The 23577-nt window shown below is 43.5% G+C and overlaps 2 protein-coding genes across 3 annotated transcripts in view; one reads left to right on the forward strand and one right to left on the reverse strand.

Moving 5' to 3' along the window:
* Positions 1 to 4085, reverse strand: part of GPA33 (glycoprotein A33) — a 38272-nt gene extending 34187 nt beyond the window's left edge. Inside the window, exon 1 of the mRNA XM_017534077.2 lies at positions 3417 to 4085. Within this exon, the coding sequence (XP_017389566.1) occupies positions 3417 to 3459 (43 nt within the window). The 5' untranslated portion in view covers positions 3460 to 4085. The remainder of the gene's footprint in view (positions 1 to 3416) is intronic.
* Positions 4086 to 5858: 1773 nt separating this feature from the next.
* The window catches only part of STYXL2 (serine/threonine/tyrosine interacting like 2), a 41218-nt gene continuing 23499 nt past the window's right edge, over positions 5859 to 23577 (forward strand). The window contains exons 1-3 of one of the 2 annotated variants that reach the window (XM_017534078.2): positions 5859 to 5931; positions 6967 to 7079; positions 7712 to 7837. In XM_017534078.2, coding sequence (XP_017389567.1) covers positions 7728 to 7837 — 110 coding nt within the window. In that variant the 5' untranslated portion in view covers positions 5859 to 5931; positions 6967 to 7079; positions 7712 to 7727. The remainder of the gene's footprint in view (positions 5932 to 6966; positions 7080 to 7711; positions 7838 to 23577) is intronic. The other variant, XM_037740489.1, reaches the window with a different exon arrangement.

A 23577-nucleotide genomic window follows, 5' to 3' on the forward strand; every position in this document is an offset into this window, starting at 1 on the left:
GAGAGAGAGAGAGAGAGAGAGAGAGATTGGGTCTTCAAAGGTTTCACTGGCTCTGAGCAGAGCTGCTCGGCGACTTTTTCTCCTGGAGCTGTCCTCTTTAGGCACCCTTTTCATACAGCGGTACATTGCAGCACATCAGATCTTTCATAGAGTCTGGTGGCTGAAAAAAATTCCTGGAATGGAAGCAGCTTGAAATTGGAGCATTTTCTCTAACAGCCTCGTGGAGGGGGCAGCACATGGTGGCTTTTTTGGTGATAAATTAGGATTCGTCCGCAGTGACCTCTGACTCCTTCTTGGCACCTGTCTGCCCGCTCAGGGCTGTCAGATAATTGGTCACCAAATGTCTATTAATTTTCTGTAACTTACATTTCCCCATGCTAATAATAATAACTGCAGTCATAACTGGCATTTACTGAGTGCTTATTATGTGTCAGGTACGGGTCTAAGATTTTTACATGTGCAAACTCATTTAGTATCTGTGATAGCTCTTTTGGGGCACGGTGTGAATTTTACCCTCTCTCCATTTCACAGACTAGAAGCCTGTGCAAGAAGACTTTAGCAAGGTAAAGTAATTGGCCCACACCATAGTCAGTTAAGAGGCACAGGGGTCAGCCCCCTTTGATCCCTTGGAATGGCAGTGGAGTGCAAGGAGGGAGGGGTGGGCGTATCTCCCAAGCATGGAGGTGTGTTTTGTCATTGACTCTGTTTAGAACTGTCAGCATATGATGATCATAAAAAGCAGACCAACTTTTAGTAGTTTTTTTTTTTTTTTTTCTTGAGTTGGAGGCTGGCTCTTTCGCCCAGGCTGGAGTGCATTGGCACAATCTCAGCTCACTGAAACCTCTGCCTCCCAGGTTCAAGCAATACTCCCACCCCAGCCTCCCAAGTAGCTGGGATTATAGGCATGTGCCACCACACCCAGCTAATTTTTGTATTTTTAGTAGACATGGGGTTTCGCTATCTTGGCCAGGATGGTCATCTTGATCTCTTGACCTTGTGATCCGCCCACCTCAGCCTCCCAAAGCGCCGGGAGGCGTGAGTCACCTCGCCCGGCCCCCTCGTAGGTTTTGATTGCTTTTAAACTCCCTAGTGCACAGCCTTACGTTTGTGTTCCCTGCATAGCACCTTAGGTAATACTTCTGCTTCCCCAAACACCACTTGAGTCCTGGGGCCCATTCATCAGTGCAGTGCTTCCCTGCCCAGATCTTAGCAGAATCTATTCCCGGGAAAGATCAGATGGGAAGAAAAAGAAGAGAAAAGCCCAGCAGGTCCTCTGGAACCCAATTCAATCTCCATCTCCTCCAGGAAGCCTTTCTAATGGCCCTGCTCCTACCTGGGTCTCCCTTACCTGGGCAAAGGAGGAGGTGGTGTCCTCTAATGAGTCATGGTGGGGAGGGCTGCCTGGTTGCTTTTGTTCGATCTTTGAGGGTACTCCTTGCTCACCTGCAGGGCAGTGGCTATTTCACTATTTGGCAAACTCTGTCTATATGCCTCAAGCTGACCACCAAACCTGGCTTCTCCTGCCCCACTGCTCTGGCCCCTTCTTCCTCTTAATGTAAGATATGGAGGAAGAAAAGGTAGCGGCCACATGCTTCTAGGCTGGGCAGGCTGTGGTGGGAGGGATGGGACGGAGGTGGAAGACACTTCATCAGTGTGTCCGAAAACATGCCCAAGAATTGGTTCTGCTGTGTGAGGTCCCCAGGGGTCACTTGCCTTCTCACAGCAAGAGGCAAAATGTCCTGCTCCAGGCAATTCAGAGTTAAGGCCATTTTTCCTTCCAAGCTGGGTGAGTGTTTTGTTTTAAGATCCTTTTTTCTAAGCCAAAATGTCTTCTTTTTATTTATTGCAGTCAGATTACAAGCGTGGGGTATGTGTTGGGGGTTGGGGCGGTGCAGGCATGGAGTAGGCTCTGGCTTACTAGGGGACGATGGGAGAATCACTGGCCCAGCCAGGGGAGGATGGGTGTTTCCTTCAGCCTCCCTCCTTCGGGCCCTGAAGCATCCTCCCCGTCTGGATCTGATGGCTGAGGTAGGCCCACTTATGACTAATCACTCCAGATCCTCACTTTTATGGCACCTGCACAAACTATGTGCTCAGTAAAGAGTTGTTTGGATAATGGAAAGAGCCAAGCAGTCCATCTTGGTGGATGACGAGGGGCCTTCTGCCTTCAGCCAGATGGACCCCTGGCAGAGCGTGAGCCAGCCTCAGCTAGTGACCCTACCCAGATCTTCCTCCAAACCATGTGATCCAGCTCTTCCCCAGCAGCAGGCTCCCCTTCCCTAGAGAGCCCCAAGGCTAGGTGTTGACAGAAGAGTGAGTCTGGGGCCTGGGAGAACCTCTATGCGCTGCAGGCCATGTGGCCCTGGGCTTTCCTGCGTATGCTGAAAAGTGAGCTCTAAACCAGTCTCCTGGGTTCCACTTCCCCAGGCTTGGCGCTCCTGAGTTTTCTGGTATAGCTCTTCACCTCATCCCCATTCCTGCTGGACCCGGGAAGCCCTCAACAGCATTTGAATTGCCAGGTGATGGCCAAATACACAAAACCAAAGATATTCCTAAACTTTCCCAGACCCTGCATCTCTCAACTTCCCTCTCTCCATTCTATTTCCTTCTGATACTCAGCAAAACAGTTGGTGCCTTAATGCCAAGACTTCCATTCTAACCCTTAGATACTCCACAGGTCCCCACACCAACACTGTGCAATTAAGTACTTGATTTGGATTCAACCATATACTCATGAATGTCTGATTTTATTCTGGGAGGTTTCCCTCCCAGAGGGAAATGGCCAGAGTCCCAGAGTTTTCAATGACCAGGGGCCCAGAAGGGGCAAGGAGCATTAGCCTTTGGAAAAGACCTTTCTAGGCTGTTGTTTGTTTTTAGGATTTGAGTCTTCTCTTGCCCTGTGAATGATACTGGATAAGTTGCATTGTCTCTTCTGCCTCAGTTTCCCTATATGTGATACAGACTTTAACACTCTTCCCATTGTCTTTTTCTCTGTTTTTAACACAAACATTAATATACTAGATAGTGAACATATCTAGATCCACACACCCCGGATTTTCTAGGACAATGCTGATTTCAAATACTTTGTCCCCATTGTCAAATTCTGTGTCCAATCCTATAGTCCAATTTGGGATAAGAAAATACGGTCTTGAGAGTACTTTGAATTCTTCATAATTCTTCATTTCAGCAGTGGACTAGAATGTTATTTACTAACATGCAAATAAAAACCATTCTGATTTTGGGCACTGGCCTGGAAACTGCTGCCTGAATAAGAGAATGTGTAATTCTGCCCAGCAGGAACACAGCTGTGTTGCTGGTGGCCCTTCCTGGGAAGGCTCTGGGAGAGCCTCTCTTTCAGCCCTAGGTCCTCATGTCTCACCCACTCCCAGGCACTGGACAGAAAAGGAGGCACTCACCTGCACACAGCACCCACAGCACAGGCCACATCTTCCCCACCATGGTCTTGCTTCTTCTCTGCCCTAAACCTAGCCTGTCACTGGCAGCCACCAGACAGGTCTGAGTTGTCTGGTTAAAGCTACAGCAGCCTCTGGCCTGGCCCAACCAGAGATCCCTGCAGTTTTCCCTCTTCCCACCCACCTCTGCTCAGCCTGGCTCACAGGCTCCGTCCCTCAGCTGGATTGGTAGATGAGCTCACTGCGGGGCTGGGCTCCTGCGTCACTTACTCCAAAGGTCCCAAGAGGAGTCTTCCTTATGTCCCTCCAGTTCCTCTTAAACCAGCCACCTCCCCTGCCTTCTCCGTACCTTGCAGGTGTACAAAGTCCTAGACTGCTCACAAAGGTGTGGGCCTCTCCTATAACTGACAGGAAATACATAATAAAAAGAGAAATGCTCTCAGAGGTAGGGTTCCAAGCTAGCAAAAGAAAGGTGTTGCCCATATTTGCTGAAACACTTCAAGACACAATGTGATCTGTTTCTCTACTTCTCTCCTCTTCTATAACCCCCACCCCACAGTGTACTAGAGACGCAGTCATGAAGAAAACAGGAAGCCTCTGCCCTCAGAGTTTCTATTCGGATTGGGAGAGTAGCGAATTCGTAAGTGAAAGATCATCTTGGGGACGTGTGACTAACTCATCTCAGTTTTCCTAGGACTGTCCTGGTTTTCAAACCTAAAGGAATCCCCTCAGTCCCAAGCAAATTGGGATGATGGCCACCCTACCGAAAGAATCGTCAATTCTGTGGGACCATCATTCTCCAGGAGCAGCCACTGTTGCTGGTTTCTTCCATAGGTATTCTAGATACCTGATAGAATATGCACAAATGATAGTGTACCATATGCACTGTTCTGCAATGATTTTTTCATTTTTCATTTAATGAAAGGCCTTAGAAAGTTTTCTGTATCAGTATGTATAGCACTACCAGCATCGTCTGTTTAAAACTGAGGATGATATTTCACAGTCTATGAGTGACATGATTTATTTAACCAAACTACTTTTAAGATTGTTTTTCCTAATCTTTCACAATTATGAAAAGATGGCAACCAATATCTATTATGTGTATGATATTTCATACATGTTGTGATTATACATGTAAGATGAGTTCTTAAAAGTAAAATTTGTGAAATGACTCAGTGAAAGGTTGTGCACATTTGTAATTTTTATAGATATTGCTAAAGTACCATGAGAATTTTACAACCTACACTGCTGTTAACAGCACATAAGGATGCCTATTTCCCCACACGCTCACTAACACAGTTACCAAATGTTCATAACACAGTTATCGAATTTTTTGCTCCTGGCCAATCTAAGTGAACGTGATATCCCATATATATATAATTTACTTTTAAAAATTGTTCTTGAAATTGGAAATCTTTTTATATAGTTGTGCGTCATATATATGTTTTTTTCTTTTCTGAGACTAGATAGCTCATTTGCCCATATTTCTTTTTTAAAGTAAATTTTTAAAAATAGAGATAGAGTCTCACTATGTTGACCGGGCTGGTCTTGAATACCTGGGCTCAAGCAATCCTGCCTCGGCCTCCCAAAGTGCTGGGATTACAGGCATAAGCCACCATGTCTGGCCATTTGGCCATATTTCTATTGAGTTGTCGGTCTTTAGCTTGTTGACTTCTAGCAGCTCTTTGTATAATAGGGAAAGGAATTTTGGATGTGATAAGCATTGCAAATATTCCCCCCAGCACTTTTTTGTGTTATGAATTCATAATATCCTACATGGATTATTTTTTATCAGTCCTTTTGGCTGTTCGGTTTGGTTGTCATACAAAATTTGTCGTTTTCTGTTTATTACATTTCACTCAGGCACCTTGTTAAATTCTCTTATTATAGATAATAATTGTTCAGCCCCAGCACTTTATAATATCTTTGCCAAATTAGTCTTCCTAACACACAGTCCTGACGATATTACTTGTCTGCTCGGGTCCTATCACTGATTCTGCAGAACCTAACAAATTGGCTTTTAAGATATTCTAGCATTTGTTCTCAAACACAGTCTGCCTTCCAGAATATGTAACTTATGCTCTGACCAAGTTAGACATCTTTTCACACCCAGAACTCATACTTTCCTACTCCCAAAACACTGTCGATGCCATCCCCACGGTAATTCCCTTCCCCTACTACATCTGCTCTTAGAATCTTATTGTCCTTTAGAAGCCAGTCCATGCATCACCACTGCTTCTCTGAAGTCTTTCCTGATTTCTTCAGTCAGGAGAGCTCTCTCCCGCCTTTGAACTCACACACCACCCTGGCTCTCTTTTAGGACACTAACTACATTCTGCCTTATGCTGGAGTTATTTTTGGTCTGTGTCTCATTTCTCCTAATAAACAGTGAGCTCATTCATTCAGCCATTTCTAATGATACTATTTACCAGGCATTGTTCCACATAGCTAGGAAGAAAGACAACTTCAAGCTGTGTGTCTTACGAGCTTTCGTCAAGTACAGTGCCGTGGATAGTAGGTAATCGATGAATATTTGTAAGTGGGTAAATAGACAGCTGGATAAATGGATGAAAGGGTGGCTATAGTATGTGTGGGATGAGAGGTGTGGGCTATTTGGCTTTGCTTTGATCATAGTGGTGGCAGAGGGTATAGTGGGGTAAGGTAGCTTCTTTGACAATTATGAGGCTTACGGAATTCTTATGTCACCCAGGGTTGCCATTCCATCATCACCTTGGGGTGTGAGTAGAGAGAGGGAACGTGGAGGGCAAGCACAACTGCCCAGTCAACCATCCAGAGACATGTCTATTAAAAGAAATGTAGGCAGGGCACAGTGGCTCTCAACTGCATTCCATCCCAGCACTTTGAGAGGCTGAGGTGGATGGGTCGCTTTAGCCCAAGTTTGAGACCAGCTTGGGCAATATAACGAGACCCCATCTCTATAAAAAATTTAAAAATTATCTGGGTGTGGTGGCATGTGCCTGTACTCCCAGGTACTCGGGAGTCTGAGGTGGGAGGATCCCCTGACCCTAAGAGGTTGAGGCTGCAGTGAGCTTTGATGGCACCACTACACCCTCACCAGGGAGACAGAGTGAGACCTTCCTTGTCTTAAAAAAAAAAAACAAAAAGAATGTTTAATTGCACCACAGTGCTCTCACAATATCTGTCTGTTGAGGACCCTTTCCATTCTTTATATCTGGACTTGTTTTAGGCCTCTCTAGTTGACGTAGGGCTGTGGGTAAGTTCATTTATTCTTCTAGATCCTTGGATTTAGACTCTCTTCTGGGAGAACTTTGAATAGGCAGCCCCAGGCAAGAGCCAGAGAAAAGCCGTTCTTTAGATTCTCCATCTACCAAGCACGAACGTCTTCCAATTCTGCTGCTAAATGTCAGTGTCTGGAGAATCAGCCAGGAGGGAAAGAGTTAAGTGAGGACTGCTTTGGGGCCTGGGTCTGGAGCCTGCATTCCTTTCTCCCAGAGATCTGCCAGCCTATGGGGCCAGAGGCTAAATTTAGAGGGTGGCTAAGGTTTCATGTTAACAGCTGTCCTGCCCCAAGGAGAAGAAGCCCCGAAGAGAGGAGGTGGTTGGTTCCTGTCTCACTGGCCGGAGCTTCGGTCATTTCATCTGGGTCTCTCAGCCCTTGGTGTGGAACGTCCAGGCAGGGTAGAGGTGAGTGTGCTTCTCCCCTCAGTCCTGGTGTGCCCGGGACTTACAATCCAAGGGGCAGCAGCTTTGCCCTGAGTGTCAGGGCCCAGCCATGATGTCTGGGACCAGCTGCTGGGAGATTTCATGTCCCTTAACAGGCTCCAGGATGATGCCTGAGCCAAAGGCCCTGCCTCCTGTGGCCTTGGTTATAGCCACTGAAGGCCAGCTGCCCTTCCCCAGCAGAGACAAAGGGGTGCACACGGGCATAGGTGAGGGGGGTGGGTATGCACACCCTGTCATTTCAACTGAAAGATCTTGCTGGTCCAGGAAAGCCATTGTTCTTTAACTTCTTGAGCTGAGTTTAGGTAACCTGCTGGCTCCTCTGCCTGTTCCCTTGCTGGCATCTGTGGAAAGAGCCACACTGGCACTTAAATACTGTCACTTTAAAGTGGGCTCTTAATATGGCAGGGTGCACTCCTTGGTGTTCCGGTAACAGTGGCTGGGCCAGGTATGACTGGATTTTCCTTGCCGGTCCTTGCCCACTAGGACCTTCCTACTCCTAGCTCTACTGAGGTGACATCACTGATGCCCCTCCTCCCCCCATAAAACCCCTGGAACCTAATTCCCTAACGGCCTTTTTCTTGCCAAACTTTCAGAGGTTGGCAAGTTGTCATGGCGACGAGTGAGGACCCAGAGGAGGAGCAAGTAGTCCCAAATGAGGAGGATGAAGCCAACGTGAGGGCAGTGCAGGCCCACTACCTCCGGAGCCCGTCCCCTAGCCAGTAAGTGACCACTCATCTCCCACTCTTACAGCCACGGCTGGGAGGGGTTGGGAGCAGGATGGGCCGTTGGTTCCAGGGAGCCTACAGCCATCACCTCGGTTCATTCATTCAACAGATATTATTGAGTACTTATATGTATCCTACTTTCCGGAGGTGGTAAATATGCAAATAGACTGATTGCAATGTGGCAGGTATGTGCTAAGTATTAACATGTCCAAGATCTAGTATGTGGTGGACTAGACACTAGGGAAGGGAACAACTGGACTTGGAAGGTCATAGGTGGCTTGCTGGAGGAGATGATGCTGGAGCCAAGTCTCAGGGGATGAGTAGGAACTTAGCAGTTGCTTGATTCACTAGGATAGGGGCTGGATATGGGGATGACCGGCCTTAGACTATAAGAGAAGGGATCAGGAGAGGAGAGGCCCATGCAACCATTCCCTAGCACTAAAATAATTTTATATCCATAATCAAGCTGTGTCGTTTACATTGGGAGATGTGCATGCTTGGGGCAAGTCACAAGATGGCAAGGGGCATAATGCATCTTCCTGGAGAGTCCCTTTTTTTGGTTTTGTTTTGTGTTTTTTTTGAAAGGAGTCTCAGTGTGCCACCTAGGCTGGAGTGCAATGGCGCTGTCTCGGCTCACTGCAACCTCTGCCTCCCAGGTTAAAGCAATTCTCCTGCTTCAGCCTCCTAAGTAGCTGGGATTACAGGCACATACCACCACAACTGGCTAATTTTTGTATTTTTGGTAGAGACGGGGTTTCACCATGTTGGTCAGGCTGGTCTCAAACTCTTGACCTTGTGATCCACCTGCCTTAGCCTCCCAAAGTTCTGGGATTACAGGCGTGAGCCACCGAGCCTGGCCTGAAAGTCCTCTTTTTACTACAAGTAATTGGAAACATTCTTTTACATTAAAATCGTCAGTTATTTTCTCATGTAGAATTAAAAAAATATATATGTGTTATGTTTTAAGACAAATCATGAGACGGTGAAAAAATGTCATGCTTAACTGCTTGCTAAAACAATACTGTGCATACCTGTCCATTGTCTTCTGCCATAAATGATAGCAGGAGACCTGACTTCTAATCATATCTCTGTCACCAAATTGATGTGAAGGATAACTTAAATGTTTGAGCCTTTAGTTGGAAGGCCCAACTAAAATATCTGAAAATAACTTCCCTTCTAAGAATTTATAATTCTGCTTGACTTCACTTTTCTTCCATTCTCTTGGGGTCTTGCTGGCTCCTGCTTTCTGAGGTTCAAAAGGCTTCCCCAGTGGAGTAAGATGGGAACAACGGCAGGTGCTTGGCACTCATGGGCCAGGGCACTTCACCCAAATGGAGTGTAGACACTTCTTCAAAATGCAGCATTATGTTGGGAGGCCGAGGTGGGCGGATCACGAGCTCAGAAGATCGAGACCAGCCTGGCCAACATGATGAAACCCCATCTCTACTAAAAATACAAAAATTAGCTAGGTGTGGTGGCAGGTGCCTGTAATCCCAGCTACTCAGGAGGCTGAGGCAGGAGAATTGCTTGAACCTGGGAGGTGGAGGTTACAATGGAGCAACCTTGCAGGTGGAGCCACTGCACTCTAGCCTGGTGACAAAGCCAGACTCCATCTCAAATTAAAACAAAAAAGAAAAAAAGAAAGAAAATTCAACATTATGGTCCCACTTAGGAAAACTCTCAGGATTGAGAGATTTAAAATATGTTCCTCCTCTCTTGTACACCCCTGAATAAGGTAGAGGTCGCTTTGTGTGTGGTTGGGATAGGTGACAGTTTTGTGTATTGCTAAGGGTAATGTTAGCTATTATACCTAAAGGACATTTCTTTTTTGCTCAGATAAGTTCCAAAACAGGTACCTGAGCAGTGATTCAGGAACTAAGATTCCTTCTATCTTGTGGGTTCACCGCTTTAAAGCATGGCTTCTAAAGTCACTATGCCATCAGTATCAAGATAAAATGGAGACGAGCATATGGAGAATTTCCCAGGAAGTTTTATGGTCCAGACATGAAAGTGACCACTTCATTTTCACTCATATTCCATTGCCTAGAACTCAGCAAGGTCAGGCTTTCTCGCAAGGAAGGATGGGAAATAAGGTCCATGAGCCCCCAAAAAAGAGGAAATTAGTGTATTTACAACAGCAGTCTCAGCCACAATGTGCTCCTCCTCTCAGTCAATCCATGTTACCTTTTTTTCCAACCCATAGAACATGTTTACTGCCTCCCAAGTGAGAAAACCCAAAATCCCACTTACCAACTGCTGCATCCATAGCTCCGGGCTAGGTTCTCCAATGGGTGTGCATTCTCTTCCTCAGGCCTGAATGCAACACGTTATGGTCTGATCAAGATAAATGCAAAACACAGCTACCATTTCATAAAAGGAAGAAGAGGAAATACTGCAGTCATATAATTAATGAGCATGTTGATCCAGGATGTGACGAAACCTCCTAGATTTGACCTTGATTTGTCTTTCTGAGAGGAACACCCCTGTCTGTTGTTCTTTTTGACCTCTAGCTCTGCCTTCTGAGCTGTCTTGCTTGTCCATTACCTTCATGGCAACATCTGGAGTGAGGCTGAAGACATGTCTTCCTTGAAGGCTGTATAGCTTTTGCAGACTGTCCTACTTATGAAAATTTGGTGGCTCAGGGGCTGTATTAAGGCTTATGCCACCCAAAAGCTTCTGAAAGTTCCTGGTTTCTTTGAAAATACAACCCTTTCAAAAACTCAATAGGTTTATGATCTATGTAGATTAGACAACTCCATGTGTTACTAACCAGACTCAAAGTTATATCCTAGATATAATCTTAAATTATATCTGATTTATATATAAATCAGATTTATTGATATAATCATAAATTATATCAATCCTGATTCATTTATTTGCCTTCTTTTCTTAGTTTAATGATAGTTATCTTGAGAGGTTATCTGAAACTGTAAATTTGGGTTGGCGGTCCAGGATGCATGTTATAATTTGTAGTGCAATTATTAGGAAGTTTTGCAATAGAATGTATAGCTAACAAGCTAATGAAGGGAGGATAAAATCATAAAATATACTCAACACAAAAGAAAGTAGAGAAAAAGAATACAGAAAAAGAACAACTTTTTCCACAAGAAATCATAGGTTAAAAAAAAGGAAGAATAAGAATAATAAATAAGAAAATAGTAGTATGGTAGATTTAAACTTCAATATATACATAACTACATTAAATGTAAATAGACTAAATATTCCATTAAAAGATAATGATTGTCAGACTCAATTAAAAAGGCTACATACCGGCCGGGCACGGTGGCTCAAGCCTGTAATCCCAGCACTTTGGGAGGCCGAGGCGGGTGGATCACGAGGTCAAGAGATCGAGACCATCCTGGTCAACATGGTGAAACCCTGTCTCTACTAAAAATAGAAAAAATTAGCTGGGCATGGTGGCATGTGCCTGTAATCCCAGCTACTCAGGAGGCTGAGGCAGGAGAATTGCCTGAACCCAGGAGGCAGAGGTTGCGGTGAGCCGAGATGGTGCCATTGCACTCCAGCCTGGGTAACAAGAGCGAAACTCCATCTCAAAAAAAAAAAAAAAAAAAAAAAAAAAAGGCTACACACCATTTACAAGAGACACACATTAAAAATAAGGATATAGGTTTGTCATGGGTAGCTCATGCGTGTAATTCCAGCACTTCGGGAGGCTGAGGTAGGAGGACTGCTTGAAGCCAGGAGTTTGAGACCAGACCAGGCAAAATACTGAGGCCCTGTCACTACAAACATTTTTTTTTTTAAATTAGCCAGGCATGGTTGCACATGCCTGTTGTCTCAGCTACTCAGGAAGCTGAGGCAAGAGGATTGCTTGAGCCCAGGAATTCAAGTCTGCAATGAGCTAGGATCATGCCACTGCACTCCAGCCTGGGTGACAAAGTGGCGCCCTGTCTCAAAAAATGAAATAAAATAAGGATATGGATACACAAAGTTAACCAAGAATAAAAAACTTATACTACACTGTTCCAGTTACTACTGCTCATAACTTCACATTTTGGTGGCATAAAATACCATTTTATTATGTTCATAATCAGGAGCCTGGATGAGGCACAGTGGGGTTAGCTTGTCTTTGCTCTAGGATGTCCAAGGCCTCAGCTAGAAAAAATTTGAAGACTGGGGATGACTTAAGGCTGAGGGTGACTCATAAAGGCATCTTCACGTTTGGCAGTTTATGTTGAAATTTACCTGGGCTTTTGGCCAGAATACCTAGATGGTCCCTCCATGTGGGCTACTTTGGGCTTTCTGTAAGCATGGTAGCTAAACTCCAAGAGTTGCATCCAAGAGAATAACATAGATGTGTATTAATTTTCAAGAGCTAGCCTCAGAAGTTACATAGCACTGCTTCTGCTGTACTCTGCTGTCACAAATGTCCACGAAGTTTCAAGAGGAGGCAACATAGACTTCATCACTCCATCAGAGAAGTATCAAGGTGATATTGTAAAGTAAGCCAAAGCAAGTCAGTGAAGCAGATTTTAAAGTAATCATTACTAGATACAAAGAGACAAAAAGAGACATTTCATAATGATCAAAGTTTCAGTTCACCAGAAAGATATAATAATTTTCAATTTCTATGTCTAATAACACAGCCTCAAAATATATAAGGCAAAAAATTGACAGAACTGAATGAAAAATTAAAAGCCACAATCTCCTGCAATTGTGTATATATATATATATATATTAAAAAAAAAACTATCTCAACAACTGATAGAATAAAAAAAAATCAAAGAATGATTTTTTATAAGAATATCAAAAAAATATCAAGAATATTTGGACAAAACAAATTAACTTAATTAGCATTTATAGAACATGTACCCAACAACTACAGGATACACATTCTTATCATGTACACATGGAGCATATACCAAAATAGATCATATACTGGGCCATACATATATCAACAAATTTTTAGTGATTGAAATAATATAGAACATGTTATCTGAACATAGAAGAACAAAGGTAGAAATCAATTTAAAAATTAAAAAATAGAAATTTAAATTAAAACCATAATTCAATACTACTACATACTCACCACAATATCTAAAACTAAAGAGCAAAGATAGCAAATATTAATGTAGATGTGAAGCAGTCAAAACTCCCATTCATTGCTGGTGCGAGTGTAAATTAGTACAACCATTTGGAACCATTTTGCCGTATCTACTAAAGCTAAACATATGGTTGTTCTCTGACCCAGCAGGCTCACTCTTCATAAATACTTAACAAAAACGAGTACATATGTATACCAGAAGATCAATATTATAATGTTTAGCAACTAACAATCATTAAGAATATAGAATGTATAAACAACATGGTGAACTGTCCAATTAGCAGTAGGCTAGATAAATAAAGTCTGGCATATATATTTATTTATTTATTTTTAATTAATTTTTTTTTTTTTTTAGACAGAGTTTCACTCTTGTTACCCAAGCTGGAGTGCAATGGCGCGATCTTGGCTCACCGCAACCTCCGCCTCCTGGGCTCAGGCAATTCTCCTGCCTCAACCTCCTGAGTAGCTGGGATTACAGGCATGCACCACCATGCCCAGCTAATGTTTTGTATTTTTATTAGAGACGGGGTTTCACCATGTTGACCAGGATGGTCTCAATCTCTTGACCTCGTGATCCACCCGCCTCGGCCTCCGAAAGTGCTGGAATTACAGGCTTGAGCCACTGCACCCGGCTTATATATTTATTTTTAAAGCTTCCTTTCTTGGTCTCTTTTCTGTTGCTATAACAGAATACCTGAGACTGGTAATGTACAAAGAATAGAGGTTTATCTGGCTCATATTTCTGGAGGCTGGAAAGTCCAAGATTAAGTGGCCACATCTGGCAAGGGCCTCATGCTAGCTCATAACATGGCAGATGGCATCACATGGCATGAGTGCATGTGAGAGAGGAGAGCATGCATGTGCAAAAGAGACCAAATGCAAGAGGCAGCCTCACTTTATAACAACCCCCTCTCATGGTAATTAATACAGTCCCCCAAGAGCCAGAACTCACTCCCTTGAGAAAAGCATTCATCTCTCTTAACAACCTAATCACCTCTTAAAGGCACTGCCTTCCAGTACCACCGCACTGGAGACCAAGCCTCAATATGCATTTTGGTAAGGACAAACCACAGCATTGCCTTAGGGAATATGTATTTTATTAACTGCCTATCATTTTGGTATGATTGAGCTCAGATTATTGATTGAGGAAGGCGAATAATAAATATGACACAAAGGGGCAGGGATGAGAGGAGTCACTGAAAAGAGAAATAGGAGGCAGGGAAGACTAACTGCTGGTTTCACAATTTTACACCACCTTAGCCTACCACAAGACAAAAGCATTGAAGCAGAGGCATTCAATCTTCAGCCCTTCCAGCAGCCATTCTCCCTTCCTAGGCAAAAACCAGCTTAGCCTGAAAGACCCACTTTCCTGTGGAATGGGCTGAACTTCCTTAAAGCAGGGCCCCATATCCAGAGCAAATGTTCTCTGGATTTGCAGTGACTGCTGCTGAATCCTATTGGTTTTGATGCCCTTCTCGGTTTGTGTATACTACTCAGCAATTGATTTCTAGAAACTTATCCCAAATCGTGTAGCCCTTTCCAGAAATTTTCAAGGAAGGCAAACATGTGGTGACACTTCATTGGCTGTCTCTTCCCACAATGTCATCATAAAATAAGAAGTCTAAATGATTACAATTGCACAGGCTTTGGCGGTATCATCTAAACAATCCCACTTTATTACACAGAGCCACGCCTAAACCAGTTCGGATGAATGAGACTGCAGCACTTTTAAAAAATGAAAAGACAACCCACAGACTTGGAGAAAATACCTGCAAATTACGTATCTAATAAGGACCTTGTATCTGGAATATATTTTTTTAAAACTCCCACAACCTACTAATAAGGAAACAACTTAGTTAAAAAGCAGACAAATGATTTGAATACATATTCACCAAAAAAGATATGTGGATGGCAAATAAGCACATGAAAAGGTGCTCAAAATCCTTAATCATTAGGGAAACACAAATTAAAATCACAGAGAGTTCCATTACATACCTATTAGAATATCTGAAATTAAAAGGACTGACCATACCAAATGTTAGTGGAAAATGTGGAGTACTTGGGACAATCTTATACTGCTGGAGGGAATGTAAAATAGTCCAACCATTTTACAGTTTTTCAGTTTCTTATAAAGTTAAACAAACACACCTATATCTACATGATCTAGTCATTCTACTCCTAGGTATTTACTCAAGAGAAATGAAAGCCTATGACCCCCGGGCACGGTGGCTCCTGTCTGTAATCCCAAAACTTTGGGAGGCTGAGGCAGGTGCATCGCCTGAGGTCAGGAGTTGGAGACCAGCCGGTCCAACATAGCAAAACCCTATCTCAATCAAAATTACAAAAATTAGCTGGGTGTGGTGGTGGGCACCTGTAAGCCCAGCCACATAGGCTGAGGCAAAATAATCGCTTGAACCAGAGACGTGGAGGTTGCAGTGAACCGAGATCACACCACTGCACTTCAGCCTGGGCAACAGAGTAATAGTCTGTCTCAAAAAAAGAAGAAGAAGAAGAAGAAGAAAGCCTATGTCTATGCAAAGACTTATACATGAATGTTTAGAGCAGGTTAATTTGTAATAGCCAAAAAACTAAAAACAACCTTGGTATCCATTGACAAGTGAATGGATAAACATATTGTGTCACATTTATACATAGGAATACTATACAGCAATGAAAAGAAATGAGCTATTGATTCATACAACATGGTTGAATCTCAAAATAATCATGCTGCTTAAAAGTCAGACAGAAAAGGGTACCTACTATATCATTCCATTTACATAAAATTCTAGAATCTCTATAGTGGCAGAAAGCAGTTCAATGGTTGCCTGGGGGGCACAGGGCAGGGAGGGGTGGGGGGGCTTAAAAAGGGGCACAAGGGATGATGTGACCTTGATGGCAGTGATGGCTTCACAGATGTATACATATGTCAAACCTTACCGATTTGTATATTTTAAATTTGTGCAGTTTGTATGTTAATAATAAAGTGGGTTTTAAATAATATAAACAATAAATAAAACCCTCTTTTAGGAGGGAGCATGGCACTGTGGAAAGAAATTAAGTGGTGTAGTTGAGACTAAAATTGAGGTCAGATCTGCCCTCCTACTTATAAACCCTTGAAAGCTTGCTTAAATTACTTAATCACAACAATTGGAATACCAGTTTTACCCAGCAGTAGAGAATAAATAATATAATATATACAAAGGTATATTAGGTATTTGATAAATGATGGTTCTCTTCCCTTTTCTTTTCAGGGAAAGATATCTGACAAAATTTTTTCGGTAACTCATTATGTCAAAAAGTTTTTATTTAGCCAGAGTCACACACACACACTGGTTAAGACATCACGCTTCTCTAATTCTGCCATAAGCAAATCCTGTATTCTAAGAAGCAGAGATACTTCCTGATATTTGTTCCTGTCCTGAACAGTCCTCCTTGCACCTAATAAGTGCCTGAAATTCCATCCTTCCGGTTTTATGACTTCAGGTAAAGGTTTGAGTCTTTAAGTAACATTTTAAGTCTTTAAGCTAAATCATGCACCAAGTCAGCAAATATCTCACCACCGGACTCTTAGTTCTTGTACTGGCTTCCTAGGGCTGCCACAGCAAATTACTGCAAATTAGGCAGCTTAAACACAACAGAAATTTATTGTCTCACATTTTGGAACCCAGAGGTCTGAAATCAAGGTAGTGACAGAGCCACACAGCCTCCAAAGACTCTATGGAACACTGTTTCCTCGTCCCTCCTCGTTTCTGTTGGCTACGGGCATTTCTTGCATTGTGGCGGCATAATTCCAATCTCTGCCCCTCCTTCAAAAGGCCTTCTGGTCTGTCTTCTCTTATAAGGACACTTGTCATTGGCTTTAGAGTCCATCCTAATTTAGGGTGATCCCATCTCAAAAGCTTTAACTTATTACTCCTGCAATAATCCTTTTTCCAAAAAAGATTACATTCCCAGGTTTTGGAAGACATACCATTTTGGAGGGCCACCATTCAACTCACGACAGCCCTAGATCCAGACCCTAGCAGACATAACTGTACTCTTTCCTGTGTAACTAGAACGGAGCCTTGCAAAGCTTCACCCAATGCTCCAAACAAATAGCCACTAGCAGCCAGTTAAAAGTGGCAGGGATGTAGCCTGCTTGCTGTCCTGGAAGGGAGTCCCAACATTTCAAGTCTCATCTGTAAATCTCATCAGTAAATCTCATCCTAGCATGAATTAAGAGCCTGAGAAAGGGGTGTAGACAATGGGTAGGGGTGTCAAATCCTCATTTTTGCCTGAGTTAGGCACTAACTTTAAACACCTCAAATTCAAACCTAGCCACTAAGAGTCACTTTCTGGAAGAAAACGTGCTGTTAGAGATTCATCCATCCTCCAGTGAGGAAATTTCTCTAGGTGATTCATGAGTTGATACTAAAACTTAAAAACCCCTGTCAGTGGGGCAACTTGGTGGGGGCTTCTTCCTTACCTATGGTCTCCATCAGTCACCTAAATAAATACAGCCTAAGAAATAAGTGTGCTTGTAATGCAAACCAACCTCCACGCCATCTCCTTCTTCCTAGCTGTTATCATCAGTTGCCTCTTCCCTTCCAACTAAAGGAGCAAAAACATTTTTATCATTCTCTTTTTCCCTATTTGAAGAATGCTTCTATGCTTTCCTTTATATCTTTCCAAGTCAAAATCCGTTTCTTGTTGGCTTTTAGATCTGAACTTTTCAAGACTTTGCAGTTGTTTAAAACTGCTTGGTAAGGCTTGATCAGGCTTCCTTTCATGGTGGCACTGTTTCCCTTGACCTTCAGCTGAACTTCCTTACCTGTGCTCTCCTTTTCCTTCCTGTGGTGAGCAAGCATCTGTGTTCCAGCGGTGGTGGTGGGTAGGAGACAGGGGCATGAAGTTTAATTTCACTGTGTTTTCATTATGTTTCCTTGGGAAATGGCTCCTCCTGTCCACCCTTTCTCCTTTACATTTCTTTTTCAGTGAAAATTTCTCCACCTTGGCTCTTTCACTAAGCCTGCTGGAAGCAGCTTGCTAAAAATCGATTTTCTTTAGTTTACTGACTTCTCTTCTTCCTTAGAGACTGAATTTTGCTTGTGTGTGGTCATTTTCTCTGAAGTGGTTGAACACTTAGCGCTCAGAAACCTTGTCCCTTTTTTGCAAAAGCCAAATCAAGAAAGACACTTCCTCCTGGAGCTCTACCGCTGTTTTACTTCCAAGGGACTCCTTGACAGGAAGTGATCAACTATAGGGAAGTCTGGGCCGAAGGACCCCAATTCAACTCCATTCCATGTCTGGACAGTAGGCAACTGGTTTAAAGCAATGGGTTTTAAACTTTGCTGATGGCAATCTGCAGTGTGACAATACCATTTACATCTCAACTCAGAGATATATACGTGTATATATAAATTTTAAAAAGTTCACAAAACTACACCCTTAAAATGGGTGGCACTATTCCCTTTCTTTCCCACCCCTCCCTCCTTCCCTTTCTTCCTCTTCTCTTTCCTTCCCTCCTTTCCTTTCCCTCCCTCCCTCCCTTCCTTCCTTCCTCCCTCCCTCCCTCCCTCCCTCCTTCCTTCCCTCTGTTCTCTTTCTTTCTTCTTCCTTTTTTTCCTTCTGTCCCAGATGCTGAGCACAACCGGTTGAATTGATTTTATTATACATGGATTGGTCAGTCTGCAATTTTGAAAAATGCAGGTCTGAAGCAAGCTGCACAGCTCTCCTGCTCTTGGTTAGGAAGTCCATCAAACTCCCCTTTATTGTTCCTCTTTCAGTTGAGCCTCAAGGCTTTTTAGCAGCTGCTTCCTGATCCTATGATGAGGTATGTATTGATCCTAGATCCTCTTTTTCCCCGCCTGTCTTTCTTGAACAGCCAGCCCTCACTGCTTGCTAATCAGGGTGTGAGTGTCATCTCACTCCATCTCAGGTAAGCCGGCGGGGACACAGACATCGTCATAAATCAAAACCTCTAGAGCCGCCATCTCACTGACCTTGCAAATAGAAACAAGGCCAGTTGTTCAGGGCTCTCCCTCCTTCCTCTTTTCTATTCTGTAATCCTTCTTCTCTGTGGAAAACAAGCAACCGTTTTAGGTCTTGCGCCCACACCTTTCTTTATTAGACTTAATAAACCGTGTCTGTGGCAAACAGTTTTATGACTATTAGGTTTACATCTCCCCTCATGGCGGCTGACTGGTAAAAGCATTTGTAATCTTAATCCTCCATTCCACACTGGGTAATACTGAGCAGGGTTTCATGTTGCTCACATTTTAGCATCAGCAGCCAAAGACAGAAACATTGTGGGACTGGGAGGAAATCTGTTCCTAATCCCCCCTCTTTTCTCAATTACAAAGCTGCCAACTTCTCAGGAATATACCGGGTAGGCTCATTATGTCTGATTTCTCAGGTTTGCTGACTCATTAGCTGAACTTCAATCTCTACTACCCATAAGAAGGAAAGATGTTTCACAGCGATTTCCCTTTTCAAATTCTCCCTATCAAACCCACAGCCTCAGCGTGTAGGTCTATTTAGGACAGATGCTTGGTTCTCAGTATTTGCTACTTAAAACCAAATCCTCACAATTTAAAGTCAACGTTGTTTAGGGAAAATGGCAGGATCGAGGGCTCCTGGACGATAATCCCAGGTGAGGATCTTGGCAATCCCACCTGCTGAGTTCTTTGCAAGGCCTTTCTGCACACCTGACAGGTGAGGGTGCCTCCTGTGTCTATTTTCAGTCTGTGTCAGTTACTTGGAATACTGATTACAGATGTGAGAAAGCCTCTTTGGGATGCAGAACCCTGGGGCCCACAAAGGAACAAAGAAAACTCCCCAAGTGGTAGAAATGTGGTGCTGTGCAAGGAGGAGGCCCTTGTAATCCCTAGAGTAATACAGTCATTCTCAGCATGGGTCTGTTTGGTTTGGTTTTGCCTCAAACTTCATTTTACATAATACTGACCCTTAATAAATAAAACGATTAATGTTTTGTTAATAGGAGTATAAATAGTGTTCATTATTGAAAAATAAAATAATCAAACTCCCTTAATAAATATTGTTGAAATGGAAAATATGGCTCACCTTTACATAAAATCTGGGGCTTCGATTCTAGTTTTGTGAAATATTGATATATGAAAACTAGCTGTCCTGAACCCCTGTGCTCAGAATGTCCACCAGGTCTGGTATAGAGGCAGGGTTTGCTCTACCATATTGGCATTATTTTGTTGTTACTTCCCATCCCCAACATATTTAGGTCAGTCACTGATATTTGTTAGGTTGTGTATCACTATTAAGGAGAAGAGTGCCTAAGCATTTGCTTAAAACTTGCTTTTTAGCCCTTGGAATAGCACTGTTCTTGTTATCTATTAGTGTTTAACAAATTACCCCAAAACTTAGTGACTAAAGACAATAATTTTATTTTGCTTCCCTTTTTGTGGGTCAGGAATTTGGACAGGATTTGACTGGGCAGTTTATCTGTTTCATATGGCATCAGTTGGAGTGGCCTGATGGGCTGCAAGGTCCATTTCTAAGAGGATCATTCACATTGTTGGCTGTTGGTGGGGAGCTCAGCAGGGACTGTTGACCAGTGGCCTTTCTAGCTTGGTGTTCTGGGGGTAGTCAGACTTCTTATATGGCAGCTCAGGGGGTCCCAGAGAGAGTGTCAAGACCCAGAGAAGGAAGGCTTCCCTCAAGATGTGGGCTCAAAATGGGCCAATTATCACTTGTACTATAATTATCACTTGTACTACATTCTATTGGTCAGAGCAGTCACAGAGACCACCTAGATTCTAGAGCAGTGGATATAGACCCCACCTCTGTATGCAAGGAGTATCACAGATCTGGAGTGTCCATTCCTCTTACAGAAGAAAAAATGGCTAATTGCTAACATAAGCCTCAGATATTGTATATATCTTGGCCTCTGAAGGGCAGAGAATAGGCATGGAGGGGACACAGCCAAGATCCTGCTTTTGCTTTGAGGCTTGCTACTGGTGTTCAAGTAAAATGATGAGCATTCAGAAAACACTTGATAAATCTCATTGCTAAGTGTTGTAACTGCCACATTCCCTTAAGTATAGTACTATTGAGGACAAATTCAGTCAGTAGGTCAGAAAATAGCTGTTAAACATTTACTGTGTACCAGACATTCTCCTAGGTGCTAGGAACACAATGGTCAAGAAAATACCCAGTCATGGTCCTTGCCCTCATAGAGGGTATGATCTAGTATAGGGGACAGATATTTATCAAATGATTTCATAAATAAGTATAAAATTTCATCTGATAGAAGTGCCATAAAAACAGATGTATGGTGCAAGATCAAGGAAGACTTCCCTAAAGAAGGGATGATTGAACTAGAATCTGAAAGATGGGGGAAGAAGGAGAGAACTAAGCAGCAGGCTGCAGAAATGAACTTCTGCAAAGTCCCTGGGCAGAGGAGAACTTGGTGAGAATGACAGCCAAAAGAAGACCAGTGTACTGGAAATGAGTGAGCCAGAGAGAACGCAGTGCAAGCTGAGGCTGAAGAGGAGGAAGGGGACAGAGAAGACAGGGTCTTGGAAATCATCAGGTTTGATCCCCTAGGTTGTATGTGGACAGCTTGCTCAGCCTTACCATAGTCCATCCATTCATTCAGACATCCAGCTGTTCATCCATCTACCCATCTGTCTGTGCCATACACTCACTAAGTCATCAAACCCTGAATGATCATCTTCCGTCTGCTAGAGATAAATAAGACCACCTAATCCACCTAATCTGTACCTTTATAGAGCTCATTGCCACCCCCACTAGGTGTTTAAGTCTTTACAATCTTCACCAAGCAATAAGATTCCAAAGATCTCTCTAGTTTTAACATGCAAAGATAATATCCCATGAACTTTACCCTTAATCCACCCCCACTCTCCAGTAATGCTTCTTTGAAAATGCATCTTTTGGTCATAAAAAGTACTTGGTGCTAGAATGGAAATGAGCCAACACAACTGCTATCATAAAACTCTATTATCTTTGCCAAACAATGAGATCTCTAAAGACCTCTGTAGCTTTAACATCCAAGATAATTTGGAATTGAATTAAATTGAGTTGATTAGAGTTATAGAAAAAAAATTGGCAGATAGGAGGCAGGACTAGCTTTTAGCTCCCACTTGGATGGACAGAACAGCATGTGGAGACCCACATCGTGAATCCTTGCTCCAAGAACTGCTATAGGGACATATAAGGAAAACTGAAAAAATTCACAGATCCTTTGAAAGAAGCACTTGCTGCTGCAAACTCCATGAGATAGCCAAAAAACTGTAAGTGCCCAAAGTGTGAGAAGAGGAAAGTCTGCCTCCTAACATATATCCTTACTGGGGAACCTGAAAATTCAGATCACATGAGGAGGATTTAACCTTTCCTAGAGCTGAAATGAATTTAGTGAGCTGAGAGATATATATAAGTAGAAGAAGCAGTGGAAGAGCCCTGTAGGCACTCCAAGTCTCCAGAGAGGCCATTTCTGACTTTTTCTCACAGGGGTCCTTGGGGAGGGCAGCCAGGGGTATTAGGGAAGGACCACAAGGAGAAGGAAACTTCCAACTGAACTTTGTAATAATTTCAACCAAGTGTAAATTGTCCAGGCCAGAATGGGGGGGGTGGGGGGATGGCAAACAGGAAGAGCACAGAAGCCACCACAGGGGAGCAGTGGTGGGGCCTGAAAGCTCTGCTTGCAGTCTCCTCAGGGAGGCTTGTAGCCTGGGGCAAGATCTCATCCCTGATTACCAGCTGCCTAAACAGTGCTGTTGGTGTGGCACAGTGGGAGTGGGACTGGCCTTGCTGACTACGTGGGAGCTGGGTGAGGCCCCCGCTGCCAGCTTTATTCACTTCCCTGGCAACCTGTATGATGCAGCAGAGGCAGCCATAATCCCTGGGAACCTAACTCCATTGGCCTAAGAACCACACCCCATCCCCAACAGCAGCCACAGAAAGCCCCACCCAAGGAAAGTCTGAGCTCAAACACAGGACAGCCCTGCCCCCACCTGATAGTCTTTCTCTACATGCTATGGTAGCCAAAGGCAAAAGACATAATCCTTGGGAGCTCTATGGCCTACCCATCACCTGAGAAACCTGAATATTTATCCAGGAGACGTTAGGGCAAGTTTGTATCCCTGCTGTACTACCGCCGCTGATGCTTTCCTGAAAGTGCCACCACCTGGCTGGAGGCCAGCCAACTCAAGCCATTACAGCAACTCATAAAAGAATAATAATGCTGCTCCAAGAAAGGAGAAAACAACAGCTAATTCTACCACCTGTAACATCGTGACTAACCAGAGGCCCCAAGTCTAGCTACATGACAACTTCACTGCTACCATAACCAGCATTTGAGAAGACCAACACACTAAAGAAATCTATAACCAAGGACTCTAACAGAGTCTGTTTCACTTCCCTGCGACCTCCACTGGAGCAGGTACTGGTATCCATGGCTAAGAGACCTAAAGCTGGATCACATCACAGGACTCTTTGTAGACACTCCCCAGTACAAGCAATATGAGACTGAAGCCCTGGTAGCTCCATTGGGTAGCTAGACCCAGAAGAGCAATAGCAGTCATTGCAGTCCAGCTCTCAGGAAGCCCCATCCCTAGTGGAAGGAGGAGAGCACCACACAAGAGAACACTGCATGGGACAAAAGAATCTGAACAGTAGCCCTTGAGCCCCAGATCTT

The sequence above is a fragment of the Cebus imitator genome, unplaced genomic scaffold (genome assembly GCF_001604975.1).
Source record: "Cebus imitator isolate Cc_AM_T3 unplaced genomic scaffold, Cebus_imitator-1.0 Scaffold84, whole genome shotgun sequence".
NCBI lineage: Eukaryota > Metazoa > Chordata > Mammalia > Primates > Cebidae > Cebus > Cebus imitator.